The sequence below is a fragment of the Zootoca vivipara genome, chromosome 2, assembly GCF_963506605.1.
Source record: "Zootoca vivipara chromosome 2, rZooViv1.1, whole genome shotgun sequence".
NCBI classification, from domain to species: Eukaryota; Metazoa; Chordata; class Lepidosauria; order Squamata; family Lacertidae; genus Zootoca; species Zootoca vivipara.
The window spans coordinates 92,293,808-92,321,708 of NC_083277.1; the positions used below are offsets into that span (position 1 = coordinate 92,293,808).

General features: G+C 46.0%; 1 protein-coding gene and 1 long non-coding RNA gene across 3 annotated transcripts; one reads left to right on the forward strand and one right to left on the reverse strand.

The window, feature by feature from the left end:
• Positions 1-63: 63 nt before the first annotated feature.
• Positions 64-5,331, forward strand: LOC118079816 (uncharacterized). Its single transcript, XR_004691898.2, has 2 exons — positions 64-208; positions 1,005-5,331. It is a non-coding gene; the product is annotated as an uncharacterized LOC118079816 (long non-coding RNA).
• Positions 5,321-27,665, reverse strand: SLC16A5 (solute carrier family 16 member 5). 2 transcript variants are annotated; one of them, XM_035104426.2, is made up of 5 exons: positions 27,534-27,665; positions 24,042-24,338; positions 15,229-15,372; positions 13,074-13,931; positions 5,321-10,050 (listed from the first exon to the last, which is right to left on the reverse strand). In XM_035104426.2, exons 2-5 carry the CDS (start codon positions 24,259-24,261, stop codon positions 9,806-9,808), a joined length of 1,467 nt encoding a protein of 488 aa, XP_034960317.1. In that variant the 5' UTR covers positions 24,262-24,338; positions 27,534-27,665; the 3' UTR covers positions 5,321-9,805. The 2 variants fall into 2 exon arrangements, with proteins under 2 accessions (XP_034960317.1, XP_034960319.1); XM_035104428.2 differs by having other exon boundaries at positions 24,042-24,298; positions 27,534-27,652.
• Between the last annotated feature and the right edge of the window lie 236 nt (positions 27,666-27,901).

Genomic DNA, 27,901 nt, shown 5'->3' on the forward strand with positions numbered 1-27,901 from the left:
CGCAGGAAACCGGATGTTGCGTGGAAGAACGGGCGGAAGAGTTACACTAAGGGCAGCGCCCTAGCAGGGAACAAGTACCCTTTAGAGGTGGGAGGGTCCTCTGTACCGCTCCGCCAGCCATGACGGGCTTCTCCGCGAAGAAACGTCTGTCCAAGCCCTTGTTGTTTGGGGGGATCTTCTGTGCCTTGGCGACCGCTTTCGTGTACAGGTGCCGTGAGAGGGCCTGGGCAGGAGTCCAAAGGGAGGAGGAGCTCTGGGAGCCTCGCAGGGGTTGGGGTTGAGGTCGGAAATAAAGAGCACAGGCCAGCGAGCTTCTCCAGCTCCCGACCTTTCAGCTTAAGGCGTTGGTGACCCTCGATTCACTTTCTTGGGAGTGATCTCTGCCGAACTTCTGCATCATAAGCACGCATAGGATTGCACCGTGCAACGGTCCGGGCACTCCTCTTGCCAGATCCCATTTTTGTGGACTTCAGAAAGGAGACCCCCCCCCCCCAAAAAAAAAGTGTATTTGTGGCGCCTTTAAAAGCTAGCGGATCTGCTGTGATACAAACTTTTGCTGGGTTGGGTTTTCCTTCGGTTAGGAAGGTTTGTGCCATATGCAATCTGTTTGGTCGCTCGAGTCTTGCAAGGCTTTGTGTTTTTGCAGAAACAGGCTTGCAAACCCATTGCAGCCCTCCTTAGGAGTAAGCCCCATTGTTCTGTGGGGCTTTCTGCTGGGGAAACGTGCATAAGACTGTGGAGTTTTCCCCAAGGCTCCCACCCCACACAGATTCATAGCTGTTTATGAACTGTCAATCTATTGGCCATAGGAAGTTTTATTACTCACTTTTCGGTTTGTGGTCCTTTGCTAGGTAGGATTCGTCCTATGTTCTAGAACCTCCCCAACCAAAAAAGGAATGGGTTGTGTGTACTAACATGCACGTGGCAGGATAGAGCTTTGTTGAGGGACACCTGATAAGCAAAGATGGCTTGCTTAACTCTCTTTTTGCCTCTGTTTACTGCAGACATCGTTTTTTCCCTGAGGTAGAGGAGATCCGTGCCCGGGAGCGCGAGCACTATGAAAAGAAACGCCAGGAGGTGCTGCTGAGGCGCCAGCAGCAACTGGCTGAGCTGGCGCAGAAGAAAACAGCCTCGTAGTTGGCCCTTGACTGCTGAGGAAAGACAGAGACCTGACTAAATGTACTAGATGACTATTCTCCCATGCCATTGGTTCTTAAGGCACGTTTGGGCTTGGACTACTCAGTGGGGTTTGAGCAAGTCCTATCTTAATTACCTTGAGAGTTCTTGGGAGAGAGCATGTCACATCCATAAGAATAAGGACTTGAGTCTGAGGGAACCTAAGATTACGTATTGGTTCTTGCATTGATTTTGTATGCAACTTTTAGGATATGATTTAACACAAGTGGTCTTGCCATGACTCCAAAAATGTGCCGTGCTTTGGTGAGTCTTGGCTGCCCTAAACATTTCATATATGAGTTGTGTGGTTTTTTTTTTCTGGTAATCATGTAACAGCTGTTTAAATATATCCCTGCTTTCAGAAAAAAATTCAGAGATGAACAGTATTCTTGCTTCCTATGCAGAAACTCCTAGGCCACTGTTCAGACAAATGAATGTCTATTTCTAGCGTGTGTCTGCTTAATGACTGAATGAAACACAATTGTTTATTTTGAAACATGAATGAATTCCTGCAGTTGGATCACAGCTGTAAAAGTGATTGTGAACAAAAATGATGCGCTGATGCAAATATATTACCCAAATTCTTTGTAATTGTTTAGTGTGAAGTTTTGAGTCAATTCTACATCTATCTATACTCTGTTCTACTGAGTTCAGTGTAGCTTACTTCTAGGTAACTGGGTATAACTTTGCAGCCTAAGCAGTCCGCTGAGACAGTCAGTAATTTCTGAGTGGTCTGCAAGGTGGATGAGATATGAGAACTGCTGTCCTCAAATTTCCATTTCAAAAGCTTGGACAATAAATTGTAGACACAATAAATTGTGTCTCCCTGCAAGCACCTGTAATGGTTGCAGCCACTGTCTTCCCAGTACAAATTAAGGGAGCAACAGCCCCTTACCTTGGTTGATTTGCTTGTGTGGAACAAGGAAGAGAATTTGAGCTGGTCAGCCCAGTCCAAAGAGTGTCACCCTTGACGTACCTTTTAATTATCTAAGAATCTCACCTGTTTGTTTGTAGGCTGACAAAATTTAAGATTTGAAGTACCTGTACTCAAGAAGCAGTGGGGGGGTATGATAAAAAGTTTTTTTTAAGGAATCTGTATAATAATGTTCTGCCATTATCAAAAGTATTAAAATAAAGTTCACAATCTTCCCCTCCACTCTAGGCACTGTATGTATATTTTTTATATTCAGGGGAGATGGTTTACAGTGACACAGAATCAGTTTGAGAAATTGATCTTGGAGCTGCAAAAACAGTATGTGATTGGGGGGGGGGATACTTCTTAAGCCACAAGACCCAGAAATGGGATCCTTCCTGGGGGACAGTGTGAAGGATGAGGTAAGGAATCAAGTCACGTGAACCAGAGAGGGAACAGTGATCCAGTTGCAAAGAGGGTGAATAGCCATCTCTTTTCTGGAAGGTGAACAAAGAAGCAGTGAGCAGGAGTGGGTAACCTTTGACTTTCCAGGTGTTGCTGAACTACAACTCCTTATCAGCTCAAGCCTGGCCAAGGATCAGCAACATCTGAAGGGCCAAAAGTTCCCCACACCTGAGCAAGAGGTTATGGTCACTAGAATCTAACCCAGCCTTTCTTAACCTTGACTCCCCAAATATGGCTAAACCACTGAGCCTAGGGCTTGCTGATCAGAAGGTCGGCAGTTCGAATCCCTGTGACGGGCTGAGCTCCCGTTGCTTGGTCCCAGCTCCTGCCAACCTAGCAGTTCGAAAGCACGTCAAAAACGCAAGTAGATAAACAGGAACCGCTACAGCGGGAAGGTAAATGGCGTTTCCATGTGCTGCTCTGGTTCGCCAGAAGCGGCTCTGTCATGCTGGCCACATGACCTGGAAGCTGTATGCCAGCTCCCTCGGCCAATAGTGCGAGATGAGCGTCACAACCCCAGAGTCGGTCACGACTGGACCTAATGGTCAGGGGTCCCTTTACCCTTTACCTATCATTCCTAGACAGAATGACCAGTGTTCAGGGATGATGGAATTGTAGAACTGAAGGTACCACCAGTGTCCTATAGTCCACCCCCTTGCAGTGCAGGAATCTTTTGCCCCATGTAGGACTCAAACCCATGACCCTGAGATTAAAATATATAATAATTTATTATTTATTATTTATACCCCACCCCTCTGGCTGGGTTTCGGGCTCTACCTACTGAGCTATCCAGCAGTGAAGTTGTAGTTCAAGAACACTTGGGGACCCAGGGCTGAGAAAGGCTTGCCCTAAACACTTAGCCAGGAGTAGGTTCCTGTTGAGTAGGTTCCTACTTGTGACCTACTAATTGGTAGCGTTCGTGGGGTGGAACAGGAAATGGGCATATTTTGGAGAGCTTCCTAGAAGAGGCGGGAGGAGGGAGTGGTCTTTTGTACTGCTCTCAGAGCAAGTTGGGTGAGGAATACGATAGGTGTTTGTTAATTCTGGTTTCTTGGGCAACTAGTTATAGATGAGGAAGAAAGTCCTCCTATGGGTGTGTTTCGGAGCAACCCCACCTTTTCTGCACAGGGGTGACACATAAGTTTCCCTTTTATTTCAACAACAGTGAAACTTTTAATATTTCTTAAGAAGTAATGGAACTTTAATTTAGAAACACAGGCAGCTGCCTTACAGAGGCAGCCCATTGATACATTAGCACAGTATTGTCTACCCCAGGCATCCCCAAACTTCGGCCCTCCAGATGTTTTGGACTACAATTCCCACCATCTCTGACCACTGGTCCTGTTAGCTAGGGATCATGGGAGTTGTAGGCCAAAACATCTGGAGGGCTGCAGTTTGGGTATGCCTGGTCTACCCTGATATAATCCCTAGGTAGTTTAACAATTGAGATTTTTCTGTCTCGGTTCCATGCCATTTGAGAAACATGTCTTCTCTAGAAAATAGTCTGCCTATAATGCTTTTTTGGGAGGTGGGGAGGGGAGTAGTAAGCATGAAAGAAGGTCATGGAGAATGGGAGTGTCTTTTTATTGGCTGGTTTCTCCAGATTAGCTAGCTTTCAATGTTGTATAATAAAACTAGCTGTGTTTGTGTTCCCTGGATTCCGAATTTAATTAAAACTTAATTTCTCTGACTTCCTACCCAGAAAGTCTTGAAGAAGCCAGTTCTGCTTCAGGGCTTAGTGACCAAGCATAACTTGCCTTTCATAATGCAACAAGTATAAATCTAAGGAAAGAAATCTTTGTGACTTATAACCTTTGCCAGACATTTTATTTAAAACCTCAGATTTCCAGCACTATACTTGTGCTCATGCAATAGAGAAATTACTGGTTTTAAACAATCTGTCGGAGCATAGCTGTTGCACTGTCATTTTTTCCATAGGAAACCAAATCAGTCACGTTGACATCACATTGAGAGCTAAAGAGATGTGGTGATAGTAGTGATGCAGGGGGGAAGAATTTAATGTGAGGTGGAAGGGACACGTCGTAAGTGAATTTGAAACTATGACATCCCCCACCATTAACACAACCAGTATTTTAATGTTACTTTCAGTGCCATCCTAGGCATGCCTACCCAGAAGTAAATTCCATTGAACTCAATGTTGCTTGCTTCCAGGTTAAGTGCATAAATGACTGCAGTCTCAAGTTATTAAATACTAAATACTAAATTGCTGTGTTTCCACCAATTTTGTTATGAAGCCAGGAATGGTAATACTCCTCTTGCCAACTAGGAAACTCATGCAGCCATTGCCAACAGGAGCAAAATGACAGCTGTAATTGACAAGAAGGAAACGTTTAGAGCTCCTCTAGAATCAACATTGAATTTAGTTCAAAGGTTCCAGAAACAGTCCTACCCTTGTCCCTCCTTCACCAACATCACGGCCACCAACATCAACTGCTATGTGAAACCTTATTACAGTTTCCCCTTAATCCAGAGGAAAATGATATGGAGAAATTACAGGGAATCTAAAATACTAAGTTTAATTTTTTTTATTGAGAGTTCATGGACAAAAAAATGGATAGAAAAAGCTAATATTTGGTCCCTTTTCAAATGGTGTACTCCGAAAGAAGAAAAAGCATTCCACAATTCCTGAAGGAAGCACAAGAGTCGGTGTGCGTTACAGTTCAAAGTCCTTAAACCTGCCTATTTGCTTTAATGTTTTCAGCTTTACAAAAGTTACCAAGTGCATTTGGATCAATACATTATTATTATTATTATTATTTAAAAGAAAAAGACTACACATATATATCCAAGCAATAATGCAGCAATCTTGTTCAAGAGCATATTGTAACAAACTGGCCACAGTCCTGAAATCAAGAAATTGCAAAGAAATCGCTTTACAACGGTGGCCTAAATTGATGCCAATCTTCTAGTCCAACTGTCAACTTCTTTAGGACTGGGATGGGGAAGCTGTGGTCCTCCAGAGATTGTTGGACAACTATTAACACCCATCTTCCCTGATCATTGACTATGCTCATTGGGGCAAGTGGGACTTTGCATCCAACAGCACCTGAAAGGCCACAGATCCGCCTCCCCTGATTGAAGTCTTAATAAAAAGTGCTTCATTCAGTGTATGTTACATAAACACCACTGTGGCATTGGATGTGTGTGTGTGGATGATACTGAGCCTCTAGCAATTTGCACCCAATTAATGATAATTTTTATTTGAGGAACACCCCCTTGCTGGATACTTTGGAGATCTAGCTGCCTATATTCTATTTCTGAACCTGCTTTCACCAGTGTATAGAGAGGAGTAGGATTGAGAAAATGCTGTGTGTGTGTTTCCTTACAGTGCTTTTAATGTGCCCAGTCTATCTAGAGCAGGCATCCCCAAACTTCGGCCCTCCAGATGTTTTGGACTACAATTCCCATCATCCCTGACCACTGGTCCTGTTAGCTAGGGATCATGGGAGTTGTAGGCCTAAGCATCTGGAGGGCCACAGTTTGGGGATGCCTGATCTAGAGATGCTTAGTGAAAGCTGCTGACCCACAAGGGATAAATTGGGCTAAACGAAACACACCCTTATGGAAGCAACATAAGAGACCAAGAGGATTATGCAAAGGTCCATCTAGTTTTACAACATCAGCCAGCATTTGAGACATTTAAAAGTAGGGCATAAAGGCAGTAACTCTCCGCTACTGGGATGTATCCTAGCTGTAGACTAAGGGCACTTCCAAACAATCTATTTATTGAGCATTTATCCCAGCTTGTTTGCAGGAAGATTAGATGACACTGGCAACTTAACGAGCATACCTTCTGATTTGTTTGCTCGGACTTCCCAGTGCGTTTCATTTTCCTTATCATGAAAAGGACCCATCTTTGGAGGAAGCAGTTCCGTAGCACAAGACTGCCCAGTCAGCTATGTAACTGTGCAACCTGAAATTGTCTGACACACCTTTAAAAAGCCATCTAAGCTAGCAGCTGAAACTTGCACCAGATTGGCCTGTAAAACACATTTTTTGCATGTCCTATGTCAGTCCTGAACATGGTATGGATATGCACAGTCTATTTTTAAATGCTTCTCTTCTACTTTCTACCTGGTATATTTGGTCAGGAACATTTAAATACAAATAATATGAAAGGCTGCCATGTACGATAATGCCCAAAATCTCATTAAAACGCAGAGGTTTGGCTTTCTATAGAACAGGAGTATACAGAACTATGTTTGTGTGCATGTCAGCTGAAGTTTTAGTTTGGCCATATGCTTCTCGGACAAGGCAAATCCTTTCACCCCACAAAAGACCAGAATCACAATCTAAGGTTGTGTTTTATATCTAGCTACCTGGAATCAGTGGGGCACTGTGGTTTCATAGCTAGTTTGTGCACAAGCACCATGCAGAGCCCATCTGCAAGGACTCAAATACACCTCCACCTTGCTTCTTTGCCCTAAATCAGGCATCCCCAAACTTCAGCCCTCCAGATGTTTTGGACTACAATTCCCATCTTCCCCAACCACTGGTCCTGTTAGCTAGGGATCATGGGAGTTGTAGGCCCAAACATCTGGAGGGCCGCAGTTTGGGGATGCCTGCCCTAAATCATCAGAGGAAATGGAATACTGTCTGCTTTTTAAACTCCTCTAGTGGCTTTTATGCATGTCCAACTTCCGCATGATGCTGCTGGGCTGCAACTCCCATCACGCCTTGCCAGCGTGGTCAATGGTCAGGGATGATTGGGGCTGCAGTCCAAGAACATCTGGAGGTCTACAGATTCCCCACTTGTTGCAGATGCCATGGGAGTGGACTGGATTCAAAGCCCGTCTGAAGAGAAGCTCCTCTGTAAGGAGAAGAGTATTAACAGCTCTCGCTCATTTTACTGAAGCTTGTGCAGGAGAAATGGATTGCACCCCATGTTACTTAGCTGGAGAGAGGGAATACCCACTTGGCTTCCTTCTTTCAGTGCCCCATTGTAGTTCAGTCCTGCATGAACATTCCATTGGTTTGTTCCTGGTCATTTGAATATATTAATATAGACTTGTCAGGTTGGAACCCTACAACTGTACAACTTCTTGTTCATGCATATTCTTAAAGCTTTCTAGTTTTGAAAGTGCTGGAGTTCATCGATGACAAATCCCTGCCATTCCAAACCGTTTCTGGCTCACATCCTCCACAAAGCTTAAAGTTAGTGTTTAGAAAGAAATACCAGAATCGGAAGAACAATGCGAGCTGGGGAGCTGGAACCACGAAAAGCAACCAAGTATATCAGAATTAAAACACAGTTGTGTTCCAGGTCAAACACGGCTGTTTTAACAAGCCTAGGCCCAACGGCTCAAACACAGAAGATTTGGCAAAGTTAGCTGCAATTTCCCCAGCCAACTCAGTAAACATCCTGGTCGTTTTCAAGGCTTGTCTTAACACAAATTGACATGAAGCTATTGCTTTAAGAAGATTCTAGACTAGGGATCAGCAAACTTTTTCAGCAGGGGGCCGCTCCATTGTCCCTCAGACCTTGTGGGGGGCTGGATTATATTTTTTGGGGGAAAATGAACGAATTCCTATGCCCCGCAAATAACCGAGAGAGGCATTTTAAATAAAAGGACATATTCTGCTCATGTTAAAACATGCTTATTCCTGGACCATACACAGGCTGGATTTAGAAGACGATTGGGCCGGATCCGGCCCCCTGGCCTTAGTTTGCCTACGCATGTTCTAGACAGGAGTGCTATTTTCCTAACTATATCTCTCTGCATATCCTTAAAAAAAACACACGAGACCTTCAGCCCAAAGCAGAGACGGTCTTGATCTGACCTGCTGTTTTAGGCATGCAGTGAAGGGTAGCACTTGCCATTCTTCATGTTTCTTTACACCAACATACATCTGCACGCAGCTGGCGCTGTGGGTTAAACCACAAAGCCTAGGGCCTGCTGATCAGAAGGTCAGCGGTTCGAATCCCTGCGATGGGGTGAGCTCCCATTGCTCGGTCCCAGCTCCTGCCCACCTAGCAGTTTGAATGCACATCAAAGTGCAAGTAGATAAATAGGGACCGCTACAGCGGGAAGGTAAATGGCGGTTCCGTGTGCTGCTCTGGTTCGCCAGAAGCGGCTTTGTCATGCTGGCCACATGACCTGGAAGCTGTACGCCGGCTCCATTGGCCAATAACACGAGATGAGCACCACAACCCCAGAGTCGGTCACGACTGGACCTAATGGTCAGGGGTCCCTTTACCTTTACCTTTTACATCTGCATAGATGTCAGTTTCCCAACCTGTAACATATTACCCTCATTATAGATTATGCACCCATTCTGAGTTGGCTCTATAAGACACTGGAAGCCTTCAATGGTGAGGAATGCCCACTGGAGATAAAACTTAAAATGCCATTGTATTCCCATTTGTTGTTCCTTGTGGAGGTGGACAGAATAGGCAAAGGATTTCAATACACTATTGGCAAGAATATATAGGCACTTTGGAGCTTTCCTGTGACCTGCAGCTTCAAGATATGAGCATTTGTTACCCCCCCCTCAAAAAATAACCTCAAAATGCAGAAATGATTCACTTTGCTTAGTTGCACATACAACGCTACTCATCCCCAATCTGGCTGCTGTAAGGGAGATAAGTAATATGGTCAAACCATATTTGACTGCTCTGAGATTATGCAGCAGGAAAGAAAGCCTTCATGTCAACATTCAAGGAGTTCAGCAGTCAAACTCCCTAATGAATAACTTTTCTCTTGGACTAGGAGTGAATCAGCCAGTTGACTTTGCTCTGTTTAAGTGTGGCAAGTGGACATGTCCAGAAACAAGTCCCACATAACTATTATTTGCCCTTCTTTACAGGTTCTATTGTTGTTGTTTAGTCGTGTCCGGCTCTTCGTGACCCCATGGACCATAGCACGCCAGGCACTCCTGTCTTGCACAGGTTCTATTATCATTCATGTAACCCAGTGGGTGAAGAAATCCTTCCAGCTTGAAAAACTGGAATGCATAAAGAAAACCTGGTGATAAAAAGGATTAAGCTTCAAGTAATAATACAGATGTTGCCACAGGGTAATGTCTTTCTTTGGCCCCATGGCTTACATCGCGTATGTTTTGTTTAAAGTGCTCTTTAGATTTCTGGATAGCTTTGAGTTCATATCCTCTGTCCTGGATCCTTCATATGAGCCCAGCACAGCTGAGTAGGAGGTCACAGCAGACCTCCCCTTCTGTTTCCAGATGTTTTTCATTTGTGAGAAATCCATTGTCCCTCCAGCTCATCTGGACTCAGATGCTTGTTATATAGATGACCGCAGGAAGATCATTTCTGTTTGGCCTCTGTTCCGTTGGCACTTCTGTGTATTTTCCCCTGGAGGGGACCTCTGGGGATAGCAGCTTATGGGTCTCTTTCAATTTGTTCTTTGATTTCATGGTGCAGAAGCTAAGACCCATGAAGAGAGCAGACGTCACCATGAAGAAGGTGGAAGCATAGAAGACGTAACTATAGTGGCCCGTGATATCCACAAGAAGACCTGGAACAGGAAAAAGTTCAAATATCAATGGCAAGTGCAACCGTCAACTTTTTAATAGGATCCCATTCTCCTCCTAAATGCTCACAACCACCTACAGATGACCTCATCCAGAAGCAAATGCAGCTGCCTCTGGTCTCCCCACCCGAAAGGTATATCTACACTATAAAGATGACCCCAATATAACTGTCTTTGCTTCCGCACCTACCACAATATATATATATATATATATATATATATATATATATATATGAATTGTGGTTTGGCGAATCTGCTGAGATCTGTTCCAAATCCTAATGCCCCATTCCCAGAAGAACTAGTTTCCAGGATCCCTAGGGCAAGGGAATGACTAGTTATAAATCTGCGATGAAGATAGAACTGTTTTTGGTCCTAGTAATTGCTCTTTGCCACCATGGTGTTGGTCACAACCAACCACTGCCTCATCACTTTCTCAAAGCCCAATAGGTGATTCTTTGTTTGCCTCTTTCCAAGAGACATTTGGAGGCTGGCAAGGAGAGAATGTGTTCTGTAAGTGCCTCCCCCCCCCCAATTGTGGAAGGCTTTCTCCAGGGAGGCATGCCTGGCACAGTCTTTATCATCCTTTCAGTAAGACATTTGCATTCTCCTAGATATTTAGATGGCAGTAATGGTCAGGGTTTGGTTGTCTGCCGTTGTTCTTCATTCTTATGTGAGTGAGATGGTTATTTTATGTTGTTAGGTAAAAGGTAAAGGGACCCCTGACCATTAGGTCCAGTTGCAGACGACTCTGGGGTTGCGGCGCTCATCTCGCTTTACTGGCCAAGGGAGCCGGCGTACAGCTTCCGGCTCATGTGGCCAGCATGACTTAGCCCAGGGGTCCCCAAACTACGGCCCGGGGGCCGGATGCGGCCCAATTGGCCTGCCAATCCGGCCCGCGATGACCCTCGCCGCCCGCCGCCACCGCCCGCTCTTATGGCGCGCAGCGCGGCAGCGCTCTTCCGGGTCGGGAAAAAAGCGCCGAAAATCATTTGTGCGCATGCGTATGGGCCTCTCCCGACCCGGAAGAGGTCATTTCTGGTGCACTTCCGGGTCGGGGGAGGCCCATACGCATGCGCACAAAGGATTTTCGGCGCTTTTTCCACCAAGGAAGCGCGCCGCCACGCCAGTAAGCGCCCGTGCGCATGCGCATGAGCGCGCACTCCCCTGTCCGCCGGCCCGCCGCGCGATCGGCGCGGTGGGAACCGGCCCAAACGCTGGTAAGTCTGGGGACCCCTGACTTAGCCGCTTCTGGTGAACCAGAGCAGCGCACGGAAACACCGTTTACTTTCCCGCCGGAGTGGTACCTATTTATCTACTTGCACTTTTACATGCTTTTGAACTGCTAGGTTGGCAGGAGCAGGGACCAAACAACGGGAGCTCACCCAGTCGCGGGGATTCGAACCGCCGACCTTCTGATCGGTAAGCCCTAGACACTGTGGTTTAATCCACAGCGCCACCCGTGTTAAAGCCCTAAACAGCCTCAGCCCAGTATACCTGAAGGAGCATCTCCACCCCCATCGTTCTGCCCGGACACTGAGGTTCAGCTCCAAGGCCTTCTGGCGGTTCCCTCACTGCGAGAAGTGAGGTTACAGGAAACCAGGCAGAGGGCCTTCTCAGTAGTGGTGCCCGCCCTGTGGAATGCCATCCCATCAGATGTCAAGGAAATAAACAACTACAGTATCTGACTTTTAGAAGACATCTGAAAGCAGCCCGCTTTAGGGAAGTTTTAAATGTTTGATCTTTTATTGCTTTTTTAATGTTCTGTTGGGTATAAATAATAAAGAATAAATTGTTGTTTTTGTTGTTGTTGTTGCTGCTGCTGCAGTAATTATTATTATTATTATTATTATTATTATTACTACTACTACTACTACTACTACTATTACTACGAATTCTGCACCAGTAGCCCTTTTCAGGCATTCTGCTTAAACATAAAACTCATGAGCTGAGTGGGGAGGCAAGTGTGTTAAATTCTGCCTCCCTCCTACATCACCATCACATTCCACAAGTTGGAAGGTGAACTTCTGAAGCAGGGAGTCTCCTGTACTCATGGAGGCTCGTTGCATGTAATAGAAAATCCTGGGCGGTCAAGAAATTGGTTCCTTTCTTCCCATGGCCTTTGGTCTATTTTTGTAAAGCCTGGTAAAACTGCTGCATCATAGTTTGCTCATCAAAGAATTATCTCTATTTGACGTCATTTTAAAAAATGCATTGAATTTCACATGTTTGCTTGCTCCATAGAGCCTTGAAACTCTGGCTCTGGAAGGTCACCAGATAATCGAAAACAGCCATCTGGCTTCTCAAGCCCCATGGCACCAGGCAAGAATAGCCAGAGTGTCTGGTGGCTGATTCATACTATGAGCCAATTGTGTTTGATGTGTGTACCCAAACAGATGTTGCAGTGAATAACACACAAATTGTAAGAATAGGAGAAACACTCTAGGCAACAACCGGGGGTGGTGGTGGTGGAAATATCCATAGGGGGTCTTTTGTACTAGGGTAGAACTGGCCTGAATTTTTTCAGCTCTTCCTCAAGGGCATTAAAATACAAAGGTAAACATGTAGGGTTGAATCCAAACTTCCCAAGAGCTGAGTTCTGCTCACAGAAAGAGCACTCCCAGCACCCACCTACAGAAAAGTGGGATGTGTATGTGTGTGGTTTTTGCTGATTCTTTGCGCAACTTTCCAAAATCTAGAGCATTCTTCCCAAACTTCCAGATATTTTGGATCACAACAGCCATCATTCCTTGCAATTAGCCATGCTGGTTGGCAGGGCTGATGGGAGTTTGAGTCCAAAACAACTGAAGCATACCAGGTTGGGGAAAGGCTGATCTAGAGAAGGGGTAGCCAACATGGAGTCTAAAGCAACCACTGTGCCCCAGTGCTTGCCATTTCAAGGCTGTAGTAGTAGTTTCACCTGCGGGGAAGTCTATGACCCCTTCCAAATTCTGCTGAAGTTCTTGTACTTGCGGAATCCATCAATGCCTCAGGCCCTGCCCACGTCTTACCTGCAAGAGGAGGTCCAATGAGAATGGTGACACTCTCCAAGATGGTGAAGAGACCCAAGGCACTGGAGAACCTGTCCATCTCAACCACATCCATTAACACCTGGAAGAGAAGGGCACCGATGACACTCATTGAGACACTGTAGACCAAGCAGTAGAAGACAAGGACGCTGTAGTCAGCTGAGACTGCACAGATGAGGTTGCTCAGGCCGTTGAGGAGGACAGCCAGGCTAAAGAGGTAGATCCTCCGGCCAGTGAAGACGTTGAGGCCTGAGAGCAGGCCCGCCATGGGACGCATGAATATGTTGATGAACCCAATGATGGAGATGAGCAGGGCTGCCTTGCGCTCTGGCACTCCATTGAAGATGGCGTAAGGCACCAGGTAGATGAGGGGCAGCACGAAACCCATCACCATCCAAGACACGCCAATGGTGTAGATCTGGTAGCCTTTGTTATTGCAGAAGATGTCAAAAGCTAGGTACTTCTGTAGGGTCTGGAAGCAAGCGGCACACCTGGGCCGAGGCAGCTCCTTTTCATGATGCACACTGTTTCCATTAGACAAATGGGCCCATTCAGGTGGCTGTTCAGGGGAGGGCTTCGATGATGGGGCAGGTAGCTGGACTGGCACCACCGGCCTCATCACAGCCCCACAAACGCAGCAGTTGAGCAGCACCCCGCCAAAGATGAGGAAAGTGTTTCTCCAGCCCATCTCGTCAAGCATGTACTGGGAGAACAGTGGCCAGAGCGTGAGGCCAATGGAGACACCTGTGGAGGCCAGAGCGTTGGCCAGGGCTCGACGGCGTATGAAATAGTAGCCAAGCACAGTGACTCCAGCCTGGAAGCTGAAACATGATCCCAAGCCTTTAAAGAAAGAAGAGATTCAAGAATGTGAATTTGGAATGCTGGAATTTTAGATATACAGTGTATTGTGTGTTTATCAAGCACTTTTAAGGTGTTCAGCATTACATGCCTTAGTTCAGTGGCCCTCTAAGGCCAGGGCAACCAGTCTAAAGAGGATGGAGGTAGAACATGCTTCCTGCCCCAGTTTTCAGACCACATGAGATCTTTATTCAAGAGCAGCTATATTTTACAGCACCTCAAGGGTTGTACATAATCAAAACTATAACAACCCTAGTAATGTATATGGCCAAGAACTCTCCTATTTATGAATGTACTTAAAGGTTAGCAAAAAAAAAAAAGGGTATTTGCACTTTTCTATGCTTGGACAAAAACAGAAAAGAGAAAACGCAAGACTAGACAAAAATCATATGAAAAATGAGGTATTATATTTCGAAATATGATACCATTATTTTGAATCTACAGTGGAACCTTGGTTTTGGAGCCTCTCGGAAGCCGAATAATTCGAAACCCGAATGCCAAAAACCCAGAAGTAATTACTTCCGTTTTCAGACGCACCTCGGAAGTTGAACGACTTTGCAGCCAAGCCATTGATCCTCAGTTTTTGAACGTTTCGGAAGTTGAACGGTCTTCCAGAACGGGTTACGTTCGAAAACCAAGGTTCCACCTTATATTGAAAAGTACTATTAAATGGTATGATAAACCAAACCATCCTCAAGGACAGTTCATTGAGCAGAGCTGTGTTGAAATCCAATTACAAATATGATGGGCTTATGAGAAAAAAATATGTACAACAGACACTAATTGCTCCACCAGGAGATGTCTGAATATGAAAGAGGGGAGGGAATTTTTGACTATTCCCTGTCCTTCAAGCAACGCCCACCTCCCCAAAATAAATCTGTTGTGGAGGGTCCCCCAAATGGCAAGAATCGCCTCTCCTTCTCTTCCGTGAATGTATACCTCCACTGGCACACTGCACTCCTTCCCCAATCCTGTTGTTATGGTGCTACCCAGGGCTAAGCCATGGTTTGGCTCACGTTACATATAAATCTTTTGTTCCAGACAAAATATGGACTATAAACAAGGTTACAGTCTCTACTGAGAGAGGCAAACCACAAGCCCAGTTGGAACATAACATTAAGCCAAGCCATGGTTTAGCTCTTGGTAGCAGGAATCCAGCAGCCCCCATCTCCTGTCTGGGAACCCGCACATTTGCTCATTCGTGCTAAGCCACGGCTTGGCTGAGTGCTGCATGTGAACGAAGCTCCTGCATGCCAACCCACTTGGAGACTCTACTCACCTGTGATGAATCCTGCTGTTATGTAAAGGTGGCTAATGGACTTGGAGAAAGCACTGGCAACCATGCCCACCCCGCTGAGGAGGCCTCCAAGCATCACAGTTGTCCTGCAGCCAAATCGTTCCACCAAAATGCTGCAAAGAGGCCCTGAAAAAGCAAACCTCCGTGTCAGTCAGAGCAGGAGGAGCACTGTCAAAATACTATGCTGTGGGCCCCGCCAAGGAATAGCAGTCGTCACCCACATAACCCAAGGCTATGTTATGCGAAAACACAAATGTAAAGGGCAAGAAGATACTCCTGCAATACTGTCTGAACTTTCTGCTCAGAGCATCAACATTAATGTTCCAAAACAAATATTGCTGGTAAGTTCATGCAGTAGACCTAGTCCAAAGTGGGGAAAACGTTGGAGGCTGGGGCAGAGAAGATAACGTGGACAGTGATCTGTGTACAAACCACTCAGAATAAAAGCAAATGTCAAGGGGGGGCAGATAGCAGCACTTACAGTGTGGGCAAGACAGGACATGTGAAGGCAGCCTCCATGTGGTGAACAATGCGCTGGGTTTCAGTGTGGGAGATGCAGGAAGGGATGAATCCATATTTCTGTAAACTAATACGGCCTTTCAGGAGGGAGCTGGGGAGCAATCTGAATAAGCATGATTTGTTTGGCAAGATCTAAACCAGGGGGTTCCCCAACTAAGGCCCAGGGGCCGGATGTGGCCCAATCGTCTTCTAAATCCAGTCTGCAGAAAGTCCGGGAATCAGCATGTTTTACATGAGTAGAAGGTGTCCTTTTATTTAAAATGCATCCCTGCGTTATTTGTGGGGCATAGGAATTCGTTCATATATTTTTTCTGAAATAAAGTCCGCCCCCCCCCCACAAGGTCTGAGGGACAGTGGATCGGCCCCCTGCTGAAAAAGTTTGCTGACCCCTGATCTAAACAAACGCAAGCAAAATATGCTCCTCAGCGAAAGAGAGGAAGACTGTGGTCTGGGAACTGCCTTACATATACAGTATAATGATGGCAACTGGGCTACCAACTACCTGGGTACATATTCAGTAGCATATTTAAGATACCATAGCTTTTTTTTGGTTCAACAGGTGTCTTTCTGGTAATAGGAATCTCCCCCCCCCCCCCGGGGCAGGACTTTATTTCCTCAGCAAGTTCTGAGGTAAACAGGAGAAGAACAGGAAGTGGTGTTTGCCCTTTACGTGACTTTTTCAGTGGCTTAAATTACTGTTTAAAGGCGACCTTCCCCTGTGTTTTGTGTTTTTGTGTGTGAAGGAGATGTCTTTTTCAGAGGAAATAAATCCCAACCCCAATCAAATCCTGTCAAAAGCCCAACATATTCCCACCCACCCCCAACATTTATTGGAAAGCTTTCTCTCATCACTTTGATTTCTTGCCAAAGGCAATTTTCTGAAGCCAAGAGGCTTCATTTGCAGTTGGCTATGACATTTTTTTTGGGGGGGGGGTTCAAATGAGCCCCTCTTACAATGCAGGTCCTCACAGACTAGCAGAGGTGTGGTCTGTGCATACATCACCAGCAGGAGCTTTTCCCCTCAGCTTGTGAGGGGGTGTTTGCCTGAATACTCCTATCAAGACTCCTTGGGCAACCTCAGTTTCACAGATTGAGGCCCCTTGGTTGAATATATAGCCTAGCATATATGAGGTTGTAGGTTTTATCTCTGCTTTAAGATCTCTAGGTTTTTAAGGGGCACAAGGGCATGGCATTCTTTGGTCTCAGGCCACCAACTTCTGACTTGAAAAATTATAGTGCCTGAATGCTATGACCAAGTCTTAAGAGCGTGGAGTCAGTGAGCTTTGAAACCCCTTTTTTTCTTCCTCATGTGGGAGGAAGTAGGACGTCGAAGCATGGAAAAAATGGTAGAGTCCCTTCAAAGTTTTTTAAAAAATTGTTTCACAGATGTATTCTGCAACATAGTGGAGCAGCAATAAAACTGCTTGCACATTTGCAAAGTTAAGCAGGGTCCGGAACCTTTTCAAATTGGATGGGGTACCACATGTTGAGATTCCTGCATTGCACTACCTAGATGATTCTTGGAGTCCCTTCCAACTCTATGATTCTATGAATCATGTCATTGACACAATAATTGTGTACTGGAGGCGGACTTATATTGGGCCACCCACAAATAATTTCGCTTTACTAGTTGCTCTGCAATGCTTCCTCAGAGATCCAAAGATGCCACATTATTGCTGCCTACATTATTGCACTACAGTGCAATGAGAGAGGGACAAAAACTAACAACAACAACAGGAACATTTGTGATATGAAAAGTTAGAAGATTTCAGCAGGAAGCTACAGGACACGCACTGGTTGGAAATGAAGCAGTATGCCCACCCCAAAAACTTTTGCAAGTGCAAACAGCATTGAATGTGAGATCATGTATAACCACCCCAGTACCATCAAATGAGCAAATCATCATTTAGGGTTGTTAAGAGCCGACAGAGCTCCTGTATCTTTAACAGCAGGTTGTTGTGCAGCTATTAAAGGAGCATAAAATCCGCTAGACAGAAGACGACAAACTTAAAGGCCCCAGAAAAGATCTCAGACTTGTTGCCATTCATTTATAGTGCTAAGTTAGATGGACCGTTACCCCAACTCCTCATAAAGAGGCATTTTAACATTAATTCTTACCTAATATCTGGAATAAGGGCGAGTCAAAAGCTGGTGCAAAGCCTAACGTTTAAGGTTAGCCTACAGCCTGGCTGCTCCTGAGCTTTTAATAGAGGTCTGATCTGGAGAAACAACCAGATGACGGGTGCCTTCAGGCCGTCAGTATTTTGCAGGAGGGATTCAGGCAACTACCGGAGCTTGAAATATGTGGAATTAAAGTGCACATAGCTATCAATGGCCACTAGCCATCAATGGCCACTAGCCATTGATCCAGTGTCTGGCTGGCAACCCAGCCGGATGGGCGGGGTATAAATAATAAAATTATTATTATTATTATTTAATTAATTATTAATTAATTAATTATTGATTAGTCGTGATGACTATGCTCTGCCTCTATGGCTGGAAGTAGAAATGCTTCTGACTACCAGGTGCAGGAAACTGCAGCAGGGGAAAGCACTTGGGTCCTGCTTCCGGGCTTCCCATTGCCATCTGGTTGGCCACTGTGAGAACAGGATGCTAGACTAGATGGGCCACTGGCCACATCCAGCACAGTCTTCTTATGTTCTTATGCTCTCTAGGGCAGCCTTTGCCAACCTGATGCCCTTTCAGATGCTTTGGACTACAAGTCCCATCAGCCCCAGCTAACAAAACAAAACAAAACAAAACTGGACTTTTTGCAGGTTGGAAAGCACAGCAAGAAAAGTACAGGATGAACTAATGACTAACACAAATCAGAATAAATGTCCCCGTTATCATCTAAGCACCGCACATCAAATCAGAACAAATGCTCAATAAAATACCAGATATAATCTCACTTTTGTGTGGGCAACCCAGGGCAAATGCTCAATAAATAGGTTGCCCTTTGTTTTTCATGAAACACAGCTAGCCATGCTTGCTTGCCTGCCAGATCCCTCCCTGTTAAAGGTTCAGGAGCTGGTTCTGCTCAGACCTAGCAATGCTGTACGGACTTGAATTCTTACACCAGTGAGTAGTTTCTTCCTCGTGAGGCTGTCTGCTCATCTGCGGGGCCCTGGTTGGAACAGATCGAGCACCAGCCTGCTTCTTCCTGTGTGGCCTTGGGATTTCCTAACTGCTCACGTTTCCCAGGACTGGTGAGCATGAAGGGGAAGGTTCAACCCCAGGTGTCACCTGCCTCCTTTTCCCTAGTCCCACGCTGTTTACAGAGTGAGCACAGGGCAGAAACACCCACAGACAAAAATGAATAAAAATTAGTCAGCACAAAGGAAGGGTGGATGTCCTGGAGATGGGCGGATTGGTTTCACCCTTGCACACAGATAGCTTGAACTGAAACTTTTTTTTAAAGGGCAGATTTATAGAATAACAAAACTACAGTACTTAGTTTATTGGGAGGTTAGGCTAAGAGACTAACACTGACCCCAAAGTCACCTAGACTTTGGGGTCAGTGTTATCGTACATCAGATAATAAGTGTTGGAAATGCAAAGAGAAAGAAGGAATTTTTTTCCCACATGTGGTGGATGTGCCCCAAAGTAAAAGACTTCTGGGAAAGGATTTATAATGAAATGGAAAAAGTGTTAAAAGAGACACTTTTATTTAAAAAAAACCAGAAGCCTTTTTGCTTGGAATAATAGTGGAAGAAATCCCCAAAAAGGACATTACATTCTTTCTGGATGCCACAACAGCAGCAAGATTATTAATTGCCAAGAACTTGAAGACAGAAGAAATACCAACTATAGATGAATGGCAAATGAAGATGATGGACTTTAGGGCTTGCCGAACTTACTGGGAGACTCCATGACCAGAAAGAAGAGAAGGTGGAAGAAGATTGGAAGAAATTTAAAGTATATTTGAAAAAATATTGTAATATTGTAATATTTAGAAATCTTGAAATTCTTAAGGAAGTTGATATAGGCTATCGGAGTAGAAATAGGTGTTATATGTTGTATTTTAATTTAAGTTTAAGATTTATGATGAGTAAGTTTTTAATATAGTTAAGATTTTGATATAGATATATTCTGAATTTTCAGAAACTGTTAAAGATGATTAGAAATGGAATTCAGATGGGGGGACTCGGGGAAGTCACCTAACGATGTTAAGAAAAAGTAGAAATTAGTAAGAATTTTGTTTGTTGTTTTCTTTGTATTTTTGTTTCTTTGTTCTTATAAAATGAATAAATTTTATATATATATATATATATATATATATATATATATATATATATATATGTCACCTAGAGAGTGTCATGGCTAAGAGCAGGATCTGAACCCTGCTCTTTCTGACCCTGAGGAGGGAAGGTACCTAAGGCATTGAGTTTAGCTTTCTTGTCTACATGGAGGCGCAGGCTGGACTGGGGTTTTGTTTGTTTTCCTGCCAGGGTTTAAGAGTTTAAGACCTTAGAAATTTCAGCACATTGAACAGCTTCTGGGTGTTGGGAAACGACACCCTGCTTGTTAAATGTACAGGAGCTAACAAAGATGTTGGCAACCCTAGACAGACCTCAGGGCATACATGGTCACCCGCTGATTTGTAAATAACTCTTTAAAGGCACAGGACCAAGCCAGTCTCTTTTTCTGGCTCATTGCCATCCCCAGATTAACACAGGATCCAGGTATACACTTCTTTTTCTTATGTGAGACGTCAAACTTTTACCCAGTTTCTAGGTTAACTGAATGGGGTATAGGGCTGCCAACATTTTCTCTGGGCAGGGCTTTGTGTTTTCAACTGCCAGGTGTTAAAGGCACAGCAGCCTTGCCAGAAAAAAAGTTGGCAATCCTACTCACACTGCTGTTTGAAGAAATCTGGGTGTTTTCCCTTAGCTCAGCTCAACATGATCCTATTACATGATTAATCACTGTGACTGCTTAAATCTCCCTTCCACCTTATCTCTAGTTTATGTAAACCTCCTAGTCATGTGGACTGTGAGGGTACATATATAGAACAGACTAAATTTACGCCGAGTGCTGCAGCTACAGAGCAATGTGGCAGGCAGTGCCAGGTCAATGTGACTGGGTAGCCTAAGAGCTCAAATCCTTCGAGGGCTTTTTCTCCCTGGATAAAGTTGCTTTGATTGCAGCAGAAATTATTGATGATGATGATGATGATGATGATGATTTAATTTGTACCCTGCCCATCTGACTGGGTTGCCCCAGCCACTCTGGGCAGCTTCCAACATATATAAAAGCATAATAAAACATTAAACATTTTTTTAAAAAAGAAAATCATTCCCTATACAGGGCTGTATTCAGAGGTCTTCTAATCTAAAGGTTATATAGTTTTTTTATCTCCTTGACATCTGATGGGAGGGCATTCCACAGGGTGGGCACCACTACCGAGAAGGCCTTTTGCCTGGTTCCCTGTAACTTCACTTCTCAAACTGAGAGAATTGCCAGAAGGCCCTCGGAGCTGGATCTCAGTGTCCTGGCTGAACGAAAGGGGGTGGAGATGCTCCTTCAGGTATACAGAGCCGAGGCCATCCAGGGCTTTAAAGGTCAGCACCAACACTTTGAATTGTGCCCGGAAATGTACTGGGAGCCAATGTAGGTCTTTCAAGACCGGAGATATATGGTCCCGGCGGCCGCTTCCAGTCACCAGTCTGGCAGCCACATTCTGGATTAGTTGCAGTTTCCGAGTCACCTTAAAAGATATCCCCACGTAGAGCACATTGCAGTAGTCCAAGTGGGAGATATCCAGAGCATGTAGCACTCTATCATGACAGTGCGCAGGCAGATAGGATCTCAGCTGGCACACCAGATGCAGGTGTTTAGGAAGGGGGGGTGCAGGCTGCCCCGGCTGTCACCCTTGAGGGGGTTGACAAAATGGCACACCACGGGGGTCGGCACTTACCGTGGGGCCTGGCCTGCAGTGTGCCCGAGCAACGGCAGCATGGGGCTTGCATCCGCCAGGCGGACTCCGTGGGCAGCTCTCTGCAGTGCCCCCGTGCGAGGATCGCCACAGCGCCCCCGTGCGGTGCCCCATGGGTGGATCGCTCCGCCCTCCACCACTCCAGGTGCCAGAGTAGCTAGCTACGCCCCTGACCAGATGGAGCAGGTAGACAGCTGCCCTGGACACAGAATTAACCTTCACGGACAGCTTTTAGTCCAAAAGGACTCCCAGGCTGTGCACCTGGTCCTTCAGGGGCACAGTTACTCCATTCAGAACCAGGGAGCACCTCATACCTACCTACTCCCTGTCTCCCAGAAACAATACTTTTGTCTTGTCTGGGTGCAACCCCATCCCATTAGCCACTGGCGGAGGAAGAGGAATGCGGGGGGAGCACACCGCCCACGTCGGCGCGATCCTGGTGGGGTGCCATTGCAGTTGTTTCCCCACCCGCACTGGATGCTGGGTGTGCCACGCCCCCAGGGCAGCGTGCCATGCACCCGGGACGAGCACCAGCCCCACCCCAGCCTGCTCTCAGTCCCCCTGGTGCCAGAGCATGAAGCTCTGCCACTGCCATTAGCTGCCATGCATCCTCCCACTGCCTCCTGACACTCACACAGGCCATTCACCACCTTAATCTTTTATTTCTCTGTGCAAGGCCTGGCTCTAGGTGTAGTCCCAGTGGCGCGGGGCGCCAGGGAAGCCATGCTGCGCGCTGCGAGGGCACCAGAGCAATCTCCGTGCCTCAGCGCCAGGGCGCCCAACCTGCTTGAGATGGCCCTGCTCTGGGCTATATAACTTCATTGCTTGTTTATGGTCTCCGTCCTTTGCTTGAGGTGCAAAATACATACGGTAGTAGCTAAAGGCACAGATTAATACCTAACCTGAGGAAACAGTAAGCTAATGGCATGTTCAAGACATGCTGTTGCATTTATTAGGAGTCTGTTGTATAGAGACAGATAGATACAGTGGAACCTCGGTTTATGAACACCTCAGTTTACGAATTTTCGGTTTACGAACGCCGCGGACCCATCTGGAACGGATTAATTCACTTTTCATTACTTTCAATGGGAAAGTTCGCTTCAGTTTATGAACGCTTCAGTTTATGAACAGACTTCCGGAACCAATTACACCCATGCTTCGGGTTAAGTATGCTTCAGATTTAGTACTCCACGGACCCGTCTGGAACAGATTAATCCACTTTCCATTACTTTCAATGGGAAAGTTCGCTTCAGTTTATGAACGCTTCAGTTTATGAACAGACTTCCGGAACCAATTGTGTTCATAAACCGAGGTACCACTGTACTTTATTGTCATTGTACATAGTACAACGAAATTGAATGCCATCCCATAATAACAAAACAAAAACACAATTACAGCCACACACACACATACATACACACCCATCACAGAGGTGTCAATAAAACCAGGTAAGCACAGGATATCCTGTAATTTCGTTTCCCTTTTTCCATGGAGTCTCTAGAAGCTGTGGCCACTCAAGAAAGCTGAACGTTGATCCGTCGTGCGGATTTGAACCGCTGACCTTCCGACCAGCAAGCCCAAGAGGCTCAGTGGTTTAGACAACAGCGCCACCCGCTCCCCTACCAGTTGCTGGGAATCACAAGTGGGGAGAGTGCTGTTGCACTCAAGAACTATCTGTAGGCTTCCCAAAGGGATCTAGCTGGCCATTGTGGGAACAGGATGCTGGACTAGATGGGAGATTGGCCTAATCCCACGGGGCTCTTATGTCTCCAGGTTGTATTCGGCAACAGACAAGTCTGTACAGATCAGGAAGCTAAAAGCAGTTGAGCAACACCTTATAGATGGGTTTCATTGATTGAGGGCTTTCCGTGAGTTGTACTTTGGGCTGTGTTAGAAGCTGAGATATGAAAGCTAGGAGCTGAATGGCACCTTAAACCTAGATTATGGGTGCAACAACAGAATGGCTAGGCGCGCTTTTTTTTAATAACAAGAATACAAAGCTGAAAATGAATGAACTGCAGCTAAAATATTATGTTCGTTTTTTACATGGTCTAGTCTAGTCCCTCCCCTGCCCAGCCCCCTAATATTCTTAAGAGGGTCTCTTCTCCAGTCTTCAGAGAGTAGCTGGAAGTAGGGAGGCAGAAAAAGGTCCTCCTTTCCTTCCTCTCTGCAGCTTTAATCTGAAATCTTAGGTGCAGTACTGCACCCAGAGCTCAGAATCTGCTCGCGCACATGAAATTCCCTGTCGCAAAATGCGGCTGGAACAATGGGAGTTTCGAACACTGACTTTGGGTGCCTTTTGCGAAGGATGTTCATATAAGTAAAAGCAAACACTCACCCCCTGCATGGAGCACAGCTGTCATGATGGAAGGAAACCACGATGTCTGGCTGTTGCTAGCCTGGAAATCATGCTGCAGGTCCTTGAAGAAGACTCCGGTGCACGAAGGGAAGCCCAACGTTAGGCCTTGAACAATCACGGTGGCTACTAAGACCACCCACGCCCAGCCTCGGTCCTGGTCTTTGGAGATCCTAGCGGTTGCCTCTTCTTCTTTGGACATTTTCCTTTGGATGTTATTATTTTTTTCCTGAGCAAGCCTTGTTAGAGGAAAATGCACAAATGAGATTGATGCAGCAGCTGCAAAGAAGACATAAAAGAAGAGTTGCTGAAAAACAGAAGAATTTTTTGTGCTTCTCTAGGGAGCTTCTCAGTTCTGTTCACAAGCTTCTGCTGTCACCAGCCTGCCTGAGAAAGGTCCGTCATCTCCTTTTATTTCACAAGATTATGAATGCTTCCAGGTATAACGTTAGACACACCTCCAGTGAGGAAAGAGCTAGCTGGCATTACTCAGCACCTTGCCCGTTTTCCCTTTCACCTGCTTTCGGTCAGTGGAACCCCCTTGCTGCCTTTATCTAATGTCATAAAACTCTTGTGTCAAGAGAAGAAGGCTCTGCCCGTAAATACCAATCCCAGTGTAAAGTCTATACAGTTCTGCTAAGAATTAAGTTGTAATGACTGCTCTTGCACAGGCTCCTGTCCGAGTTGCCCTATTTGTCCCAGGATAGAACAGAAAGTTCCTTTCACTTTTAAACGGCGAGTAAGGCCCCATTCGGCTGCACACTCTAGGGACATGTTCACATGTTACATCTGCATTGATTTTTATATTTCCTTTGACTCTAATGTAATATTTACATTGGCTGCAAATTACACCTGCTCTACAAAATGCATTTATTCTCCCATCCAGCCTACATAAAAACACAAGAGATCCCTTTCCCCAAAAAAAGTTGTTTTAAGCATTAGGTGTGAAACCACTTTAATGAGAGTCCTTTCCCAGAACTGGGTTCCACAGCAAAGAAAAGACTTGGGCAACTCAGGTGTAGCTCCAGGGCTCCAGGGAGCTTCCATATGACCTGTTTATTGAGAATTCATCCCATTTATTCCTACCCATCCCAGTGCATTCCCCCCCCCCCCATCACAAAAATGTCCAGTCTTTTTGAGAAGGGGATTTGTTGCACAAGTTTGTTCCAATCAACGGCAATCACGTAACCTGCATTTGCCGTATGTGAGTGAATCACCGTCCCCCAACCCCAAATAGTGGCAACTTGGAAGTGCCCTCCAAAATAAATAAATAAAAGAGACCTTTGTTTCCTTTGGAATGCCCCAGTCAGTTATGCAGGAGTGGAGATGGGGAAACAGCTTGTGCAATATTTGTTCCATCAGATAAAATATGGGGTGCCCTCGTTACTCTGAGCTACTAACGGTCAGCAGAAGCAGGTACAAAGGAACATGGGTGTTATCTAGGTGACCTCTAGCAGGGTCAGGACTGGCCTGGTCCAGTTGAAAAATGCATGGTTGGCCCACTATTCTACTGCCACACCTGACCAGGTATTTTGCTGGCGGAGAGTCGGAGGAAGAAGTTGGGGCGCATGCCTCCAAGCTGCCAGGCAATTGCAAGGTGCCTTCTTCTGTATGTTCCTCTCCCCTGAGTCCCATAAACTAGCCAGTGTAGACTAGTAGTCTCCCAGGTATTTAGGGGATCATGTGTTACCAACAGCCTGTTTTCCAACCCTCAAATTTTCACCAGAAGTAATGGTAGTTAATGCCATGCAAATGATTCAAAAGCAGGAAGGTGGTCACCCTCTATGGATTCTGCAGCCTGAAATGCCCATTTCATGTTGCTGCATAGTAACGCTGGTGCTGAATGCAGAACATTGTGACCTCCTTGGTGCTATGCTACAGCAAGTTCCCAAGGCAGGAGTTATGAAGGTTCTTATGAGCCTGAACACCAAATCCCCTTATTTCTCAGCTATGGTGCTGAAAACTGATTGGACAACACACACTCACACCTGTTTTGTTGTTTAGTCGTTTAGTTGTGTCCAACTCTTTATGACCCCATGGACCAGAGCATGCCAGACACAGTACCAAGAGATAATTTTGTGCCCACTAACTGGCTCCTCTAGTGTGACCTGCAAGTCACACAAGCTAGAAGTTTCAGAGTGGGAGCAAGGCAATCCATTTCACCATCACAGCCACACTTGCTGGTTTACTGACCCTTTATGGGTGCTCCAGATATTAAAATACCATACTCTATTTGCAAGTTACATTTTATTTATACTTAATTTTTAAATACTATGGGGCCAGGTACTTGTGTACACACGTACACACACACACACACACACACACACACACACACACACACACACCTGTGTGAGATGTAGCTCAATACATGCAACTATTTTTCACAGAACACAGATCATCCTGGCTGGAGTTGGTCAGATAAGGGGTGACAATGGTATATTTAGACTCTTCCTGCTTCATAGCTATATACTGTAGTTCTTGCCCCTAGTACTTAACATTTGCTTGGAAATGTTCATAGTTGTACAGTTCTTGCCACCAGCATTTAAATGTTTAGAGAAAAGTGTTCAAAGTGCTGGTGCTTGTAAAAGGATCCCCTAGTAAAAGTCTTGGTGATCTGTAAAGAAAGCCCACTGCTCTTATCTCAATATTGCAGGTGAGAGAATTGAGACCTAGTGATTTTGAGGCTGAGACAAAATTTGAGCCCAAGTTCACTGCTCTGGCTCTCCGCCGGTACACAACACAGCATCTCTGGAGTCATGAGCTGCAACAGCTGCCTCTTTAAAAACATCAACAGCGATACCAAACGGGAACTCCAGAACTTGTTGCTCAAACCAATCCATGTGGTTCTATGGAGCCAGTTTCAGGGCTGCCTCCCTAACTCTCTATACGGAATCAGAAAAATGGCCCTCCAGACAAGCGTCCGATTTTCAGTTTAGATTTCTGCAAAGGGGTATTAGAAAGGGGTGGGTTTGCTTCGACCCCCCGCACTGTTTTAAGCAGCGGCAATTTCGAAACAGAGCTCCCTTCCAAGGGCTCGCCCGAGAGAGAACCCTGCAACGCCTCGGGGATCCCGAGAAAGCTTACGCCTTACGGCAACTCTCAGCTTTGGTGTCGACCGAGAATGAGAAAGGGATTGTTCCGGTTTCGGACCAGGTGCCCCCAGGGTCGGAGGGGAGGGGGCGTCGTCGTTCCTTTCTCTCCCGAAAACAGGAAATCAAGACCAGGCACCCTTCGATCCAGTGTCCTTCAATCACGAAGGGGAACCTTTCTGCGCTTTAGGCGCGGGGATACCCCCATCCCTTGCTTCCCCCCAGGGATCCCCCTCTGGCGTCAGTTAGGGTGAGTGAAGAATCCCCATAAGGAAGTGCAGAGCAGTGGCTGGGATCTTAAGAACTCTCTCTCTCTCCCCCCCGCCACCCCCGCGGTCTGGCAGTGATCTTGATCGGGTTCCCCAGCCGATCGCCGCCTGCTCACCTGCTCACGCCGCTGCTTCCTCCCTTCCGAGGGGGGCGACCCCGTGTGGCCCCTTCCTCTTCGCTCTCCACCCCGCTCCACTTCCTCCAAGGGCCGGCCGAGCTCTCGACTCCGGTTCGCTTTCGGTTGCTTATGGAAGAGGAGGAGGAGGAGGAGACTTGGAAGCCGGAGAGCCGAGAGCGTCGCGCGCTGCCGGAGGAGCCCGGGGCGGGCTGAGGTCAAAGGGGGCCGAGGTCAGGTTCCTGTTCCATAGGGTGGCGAGGAGAGGAGCCTATTGTTGTTTTTGCTTAATTTGATTGGGATCGTGGGATCTGAGCGGGCTGCCTTGGTCCTCCCCCCCCCGCATGCCTTATAGATCTGTTTCCAAG